General features: G+C 39.1%; 2 protein-coding genes across 6 annotated transcripts; one reads left to right on the top strand and one right to left on the bottom strand.

The window, feature by feature from the left end:
- Window positions 1-52: 52 nt before the first annotated feature.
- LOC116845298 (glucose-fructose oxidoreductase domain-containing protein 1) lies at window positions 53-2259 on the bottom strand. 3 transcript variants are annotated; one of them, XM_032817829.1, is made up of 3 exons: window positions 2114-2259; window positions 1288-1831; window positions 53-1115 (listed from the first exon to the last, which is right to left on the bottom strand). In XM_032817829.1, the coding sequence occupies exons 2-3, from the start codon at window positions 1772-1774 to the stop codon at window positions 442-444; spliced, it is 1161 nt and encodes a 386-aa protein (XP_032673720.1). In that variant the 5' UTR covers window positions 1775-1831; window positions 2114-2259; the 3' UTR covers window positions 53-441. The 3 variants fall into 3 exon arrangements, with proteins under 3 accessions (XP_032673720.1, XP_032673711.1, XP_032673702.1); XM_032817820.1 differs by having other exon boundaries at window positions 54-1115; window positions 1288-1919; window positions 2114-2255; XM_032817811.1 differs by having other exon boundaries at window positions 54-1115; window positions 1288-2225.
- Window positions 2260-2457: 198 nt separating this feature from the next.
- On the top strand, window positions 2458-6257 carry LOC116845366 (sorting nexin-14-like). Of its 3 annotated transcripts, XM_032817969.1 has the most exons (10): window positions 2458-2895; window positions 2972-3212; window positions 3292-3675; window positions 3769-4084; window positions 4156-4311; window positions 4388-4512; window positions 4634-4692; window positions 4811-5493; window positions 5586-5652; window positions 5727-5956. In XM_032817969.1, the coding sequence occupies exons 1-10, from the start codon at window positions 2813-2815 to the stop codon at window positions 5794-5796; spliced, it is 2184 nt and encodes a 727-aa protein (XP_032673860.1). In that variant the 5' UTR covers window positions 2458-2812; the 3' UTR covers window positions 5797-5956. The 3 variants fall into 3 exon arrangements, with proteins under 3 accessions (XP_032673860.1, XP_032673852.1, XP_032673845.1); XM_032817954.1 differs by having other exon boundaries at window positions 2459-2895; window positions 4811-5652; window positions 5727-6257; XM_032817961.1 differs by lacking the exon at window positions 4156-4311 and having other exon boundaries at window positions 4811-5652; window positions 5727-6257.
- Window positions 6258-6865: the final 608 nt, after the last annotated feature.

The raw sequence follows: 6865 nt of genomic DNA, 5'->3' as shown, positions 1-6865 counted from the left end.
TGTTAATGGCACAAACATACAAATATAAATATTTATTATTAATAGTACAGTAACTAGTCAAGCGGAATAATTACAAAATTATATACATATATTAAATATTAAATATATATCATATATTAAATTAAATATAATCAAATTAACATGCTCTAATATATATTGCTCTATAAGCACAACCATAAAATTCTCTAAATATTCATTTCATATATATGTGTATATACAATGCAATAATCATCTTATATAACATATGAATGTAATCACTGTGACAATGAAACATAAATTATTTAAATAATATAAAAATAGAAAGTAATGATATAATAGCTGTCTTAAAAATATTACTTCTCGCGTTTAATCTATCAGTGTCTATACAGTCTCTAGAATGGATGTGTAATAGGACAGCAGATTTTTTTGTAAGCAATAATGACCTCTCGCGAAACAGTCTTTTTATATTGAAATGGCGGTGGCTCTGACAGCAGCGCTCAATACAGGATTCGGGTCTGGCTCTTCCGTCAACATGTTAACTTTGGCCCACTCACGCTGCCGGTTACTTTGGCGCAGCGCATCGATAACAGCTTGTACATAGAGGCCATCATCAAACGTAGATGCGGAAAACACCGGCTCCTTGATCCAACCCTTCTTGTCCTCCACAGATTGAAAAGCCTCTCTCAGCGCTGCTATCATTTTCCTGAGCCCTTTGATGTACGGTCTCGGAATAGAGTCAGCGATCGGTATGGTTATTCCTTGCAGATCATCATTGTCGCGATAAAGAACCTCCTCTTGTCCTGCACGACAACCATATAAATCGCTGCTACGCACGACCATATGATTTCCGCCGCCGCATATTAACACCTCTTGAGAAAGCTGCCCTTGCAAATGATTGCTCAGAGTAGCCGTTACCAAGGTGCCGCCGCTCAACTCCATCTGAAAGCTACAGAAATCTGGCGACGTGACGTGCCTAATTCCGTTGATATACTTGGTTGTTTGAGTGAAAGTTTTCACAACGGCGTGCACTCTCGTCGCCCGTTGACCTGTTAGATGAGAAATTAAATCTATAACGTGACTGCCTACTAGCGCGAGAATTCCTCCACCCATTGTGTCATCGCACAGCCAATCGTATCCTGAAAAGGATAAAACAAATATTTCAGACTTCAAGCAAATGTTTGACTCTTATTTTATTTTAAAGAAACAAGCTAATCAAGCTGTACAAAGTTTTAATATATATCCCTTTAATCCCTGGAATTCTTCCAGTACTACAAGATTAAACATTATACTTTATTAGTCTATGCTTACCATTGTGCAACAAACTTCCCATATGTACTCTTACTTCTATAACTGTAACTGGTCCACCCAGATATCCATCTTCCAGTGCCTTTTTCATATGCACAAAAGTTGGCAAGAATCTCAGACTGTGATTGACTATGCTGATCAGCGAAGGATAATACTGTGCAGCCCGTACCATCTTCAAGGCCTCGCTTTGACTCAAGCCTGCAGGCTTGTCGCATACAACGTGTTTCCCTATACCCAAGGCTTTCACAGCGATCTGTGAATGCAAGCTGGGAGAGCACATTATAAAGATCAAATCCACGTCTTTTCTAAGGAGAACGTCGTCTATTCCACTGGTATGGAACGGTATCTCCAGATCTCTCGCCACTTCTGATACCTCCGCCAAAGTGCGACCCCATATAGCTTCAATTCTGAAGCCCTTTTCTCGCAAGAATGGTATAATGATCCTCACGATGCTTCCCGTGCCGAAAACTCCGATGCCAGGTAACGTCATTTCGAGTATGTGAAGTTGTTTAACGTTTGCCTCTCAGAATATCTCACCGGATTTAACCTAGTCTTTCCGAAAATTTTCCAAGTAAATAAAAGATCTTTTGTGAGCAATTTACCTCCACTTTGACTTGTGTTCAATTCTATTTTTCCTATTTCGAAAATATAATTCGACGACATATATTAGTATTATATTAGAATTACGATATTTGTTTATGACAGCAGAGATAACAACGGCAATTCGCGCGCGTCGAAACACATGGCGAAAAACACAACTAGCGATGAGCGATATCGAATGAAAAAAAGGACAAAAGACAATTAGAATTCAAGTTGGTTGTTAGTTCACCGTTTCTGCTTTTCTGTTAGAGCTTCTCCTTAAGCTAACTATGGAATTATCCGTTGATTTCGTTTATTGTTCAATATAAAGAAAACGAGCATCTAACCAACTATTAAATCTATCATTACCTCAATTGTTCTATCACTTAAATCTATCACTACCTCATCGGTCGATGTGTGTACGGTGGCGGCTCGTAGCGGAGACTTCGGAACTAAAAGTCGACAAAAATAACGAGTCTAATAATACCTTAGACCCGTTATTTCTGTCGACTTTTAGTTCCGAAGTTTCCGCTACGAGTCGCCACCGTAACATCGACCGTATAAGGTAATGATAGATTTAAGTGATAGAACAATTGAGGTAGTGATAGATTTAACAGTAGGTCAGATGCACGTTTTCTTTATATTGAACAATAAACGGAATTAACGGACAATATATTAGCTTAATTTAAAAAGTTATAATAGTTGTTCAACAAAATAACAAGAGTAATTAATCGTAAGAAAGTAACATGCTTTTGAAATTGACAGATCTTTTTTATCGACCATCTTTGGTAGCTTATCGATAGGATCTGGAAGCATGTACCAATCCAGTCCTCGAGTCAGTAATCATCCATTAATCGCTTTGTTCAGCTGAGTGCAATGTGTCAAAACAAAAATGATTTGATAAACGAATAAATTCTATTAATATTAAGTATTGCTTAACATCGAAAACATGCAGGATTTGTACTATTTTAGTATCACAGTGTCAGCAATTATTGTGTTACTTGCTACATTTATCTTGGTTGTATTTCAAAGGTAAATGCTATACACTTATCAGTAACAAAATTATCTATATATACGTTAAATTACAATGGCAATATTTTTTTAACAGTATCGCTTGGGTAATCATTGTGGCCAGTATTTATGGAATTGCTAGTTTTTATACTGTACAGTTATTGCAAGTCATCGACAGTTTACTAACGAAATTTAATATCACAAGTAACAAATTTATTACACAAAACGAAGTCAAGGATCTGTGCAGTGTTTGTAGTAATGTCTGCAAGAGGCATAAGTTATTGCCACATTCAACAAAGGTCAAAGTACCAAAAGATTTTGATGATGCTTTAGAAAAGGTAACTATTTTTTTTTTGCATAATTTGCACTATTTTATTTTGATAATGATATATATAAAAACATGTTATCTTGTTGCAGCTTCTGGAGGAAATACTGCAAATTTATGTCTGCACATGGTATTCAGATTTTTCAGCGAATGAAGCTTTTATACAACAGCTGCGTTTAGCTATAACGACAGCAGCAAAGAATATCGCTGGTAGATTGTTACGTGCAGACACAGCGACCATCATCTTCCATGACTTGATACCCTTGGCCATACAACATGCCCGGGATTGGAATATACTCAACAAAAAGTCCAAGTCTGAAGTTAGGATGCCTCAGGATTATATTGGAAGTTATCTAGGTTCTAAGATTCATCCAGCTGCTTACTCAAGAAAGGCTGAATTGAATTACCTGCGGGGATTAGTCACCGCACTCTTGCCACATTTATTGCCTGCCATACATGTTTCAACGAATAACCAAGTAATGTTTCAGAATTCATTCCAGTTTTGTATGTATGAATTATTTAGGATATTTAACTGGCTATTTGTACATCTCTTCTATGTGTATTTCCAGATAATATTACGCGAGATTTTGTCAAATTGGGTGCTGTTGCCAGCGATTGATGCACTCGCGGATCCAGAAAATATAAATATGTTGGTGACATTATCCACTCATCGTGACACTTCTCTGTCAGATGCTGCAGAAACTATCAATGTACCAATGTTGCAATCTTGGGTCACAGTTCCAGCAGTGCATCCACACATCGCGCAGAACTACTTCAAGCAATCTTTGGACGAAGTCTTGAACAATCCTGAATTATTGTACATGTTTATGCAGCATATTAAAGAAACGGGACCTATGAATCTTCTTCAGTTTTGCTTAGATATTGGTAGGTACAAATTCTGTACATGATAATTTTTCGGGTAATAATTGTGTGCAAATCATATCGCGCGTTTCCAGACGATCTTAGCAAGCGTATGTTAAATCCGGAAATGTCGACTAACGCTGAGGAGAATTTGTATATAGACGTTCAAACTATGTATACGGTATATCTTGATCCTGATGGTCCTGAATACCTGTATTTACCATTGCATATATCGAAAGGCATACAACAGAGTAAGCGAATCGCGAATAGATAACAATTTAGCGCGAAATGGTTGTAAATGTTATCAAATACATATTTCTTTTCTAGTACTCGAAGGTGGGCCAGAGAAAATTCAAGAATTACGGACTTCGCGACCTTTTTATCAAGCTCATCAAGAAGCACATGCACTTTTAGAGAGCACCTGTTTACCATCATTCCATCATAGCTACGAAGTAAAAATATTTAGTGATTTTTGTTCTTAATACAGAATTAATATTTGATATTCGAGGCATCTATTATCAAATGTTAACAAAGAAATTCTACATATTCTAATGCAACTTTATCGTATTTCAGTTATATAAGTACTTGTGCGGTCACTTAGTATCTGAACAGGCAAAGGCTATTGCAACTAAGTAAGTATATTTTCAAACAGATCTGTATTTTCACAGTCATATAGACATGTATAAATATTTAGGGAAATTTAATTAAATTTATAATTATAATAATCATATACGTATTCGCTCTCTTCAGTGCAAGCGGAAGTGCATGTACTCCCATACGATTCACCAATCAACTCGGTAAAATCGATGGCGTTCTACGCACATCGGCGTTGGACGGCGCTCCTTTTCAATTGCAAGACGCATATCCGGTGGAAGAAGTGGATTGCACGGCCCGAGCATACAACGAGATTAAAGGTTTCGGCGACAAGAGCCACCGCGACTTGACGACCTGGCGAGTCGCCATCCCACACGTAGACGGTGGGGGCACGCAGCCGGTATACATGATTGCGATTCATAGCGTAGCAAAGGCTAAATCGTGGACGGTTCTTCGGCAAGATCAAGATTTCTACACGCTGCGAACGCGACTCACCGAGTTTCACGGTGACAAGGAGTTAAACGACTCGCCGTTGCCGTCGCGTAAAAACCCCCACTCGTCTCTCACGACCAACCGTCAGCGTTACGAGGAGTTTCTGCAGAAGTTGCTGTCCAAACCGATGCTGCGAAGCAGTGAGCTCCTCTACACTTTTCTCACGACTCCTAATTTGAAGCCATACTACGCTAACTACAGCACACCCGACATCGGCATTCTCTATCAGAGTATGGCTTACAAATTACGTAAGGAGAAGGGACAGCACCTCGACAAGTTCATGAGCACTTTTCTGGCGTCCACAAACACAAAGTACGAGCACATGGATATGGGCGTCGAGCCGTCGAGTGAGCACAATCTCAACGATGCGGAGAACAGGGATAGGAAACTGTTGGACAGCGTGTTTGGCAATAATCTGAATTTACCTGTTGCTTTCCAGAATTTCCCGTGCAGCCTGTCGCAGCGCGATCACGTGAAAGGCGCCAGCTTGTGCATTGTAGAAGCTGGTAAGCTCAATAGGATATCTTACATGTCTATATGTTGATGCTGAAAATTTCATATTGACTATGTATTATTACAGTCGATGGTCTACTGAATATACTTCCGGTAATTTCGCAACTCTTCTGGATATTCGGTTCATTATCGCGTAAAAGGGTGGATCCTGTGGTGAACACACTGTTCTACAACATGCTGGTAAAACTTCTGAGCGGCGGTCGCGCTGCTATCGTCGTCAAGCTCCTGCATGCGAAGATAGTCGACGACAAAAGTTACATGAAAGATTTCTCCTCGCAAGGGAGAGATTATTACGATATTGCCAAGGAGGGATTGCATTCTTTGTTACCGTGGTGGCTGATGGAGTTCTGCAAGCCATGGAACAAGCTGATGGATTCTCTGTTGGATCCTTTACAGAACGCACCGTTCAACAAGCATCTGGCGTATTTCCTGCTGGATCATCTCTTGGTAAATCTATTTCCGGAACTAACAACGTAGCGTACTTGAATTGTAAAAAAAATCAGTTGTACATATTCTCTCAAAGCGACTTGCATATGTAGATATTTAATTTTGTGCGTATGTAATATTAATTTACTTGGTAAATAAAAGTTCCTATTGAGTTAGAATGTCTTATTACGATGAACAATTTTCGTGTTAGCTGCGAAACCGCGAGTGGCTTTTAGTCGATAGAATCGCTAATCGATTCGCGATCGAATCGATAAGATCACTCGTTTTCTTATAGATGGCGGAGTAGTTCCTTCATTATCGATATAGGCTGGATAACCGACAACAGTTTTTATTTCAAATCTGCGCTTATAATCTGCGGAAATATTTTCGCCGTTTCCGTGTCCAATTCTATGTTGTCTTCGAAATGAACCCAACAGTTAAGTGTTAAGTAAACAGGACCGTTCGACTTTCAATGTTAAACTTATTTTTACTCGTTTTAGGATAGTAAAACAATTCGATAAACATAACCCATTCGCCAACTTCCGTGTAAATAATGGCCGAAACTCGCCAACTGTTTACGAAATTCATCAACGTAAATCAGGATGCGTTATCAGCAAGAGGATGCGTTATCAGCATTCAACAAGAGTAAGGACGTTAAAGATGAATAGAACGAGATAAAATCGAGAACCACGCAGGCGGGTGAGTGAAAAGCGGAGCGACGAAAGGGAGGAGAATCGGCAGTGGCAGACTGGCTAGTGAAGCTAGTCCAAGAATGGGAGG

The sequence above is a fragment of the Odontomachus brunneus genome, unplaced genomic scaffold (assembly GCF_010583005.1).
Source record: "Odontomachus brunneus isolate Ranch 3 - 2012 unplaced genomic scaffold, Obru_v1 Obru_scaffold_004, whole genome shotgun sequence".
In the NCBI taxonomy this organism is placed as follows: Eukaryota; Metazoa; Arthropoda; class Insecta; order Hymenoptera; family Formicidae; genus Odontomachus; species Odontomachus brunneus.
Note: the sequence above shows the minus strand (reverse complement) of the source record. Positions and strands in the feature narration are given on the sequence as shown.

What these genes read in the sequence shown, in the direction of transcription:
- LOC116845298 (XM_032817829.1), bottom strand. Translation starts at nt 1,774, where the DNA reads ATGACGTTACCTGGCATCGGAGTTTTCGGCACGGGAAGCATCGTGAGG. An exon ending in GGGAAGTTTGTTGCACAATG is followed by an intron (nt 1,116 to 1,287) that starts GTAAGCATAGAC and finishes TATCCTTTTCAG; the next exon opens with GATACGATTGGCTGTGCGAT.
- LOC116845366 (XM_032817954.1), top strand. Translation starts at nt 2,813, where the DNA reads ATGCAGGATTTGTACTATTTTAGTATCACAGTGTCAGCAATTATTGTG. An exon ending in ATCTTGGTTGTATTTCAAAG is followed by an intron (nt 2,896 to 2,971) that starts GTAAATGCTATA and finishes TTTTTTTAACAG; the next exon opens with TATCGCTTGGGTAATCATTG. An exon ending in CTTGTGCATTGTAGAAGCTG is followed by an intron (nt 5,653 to 5,726) that starts GTAAGCTCAATA and finishes GTATTATTACAG; the next exon opens with TCGATGGTCTACTGAATATA.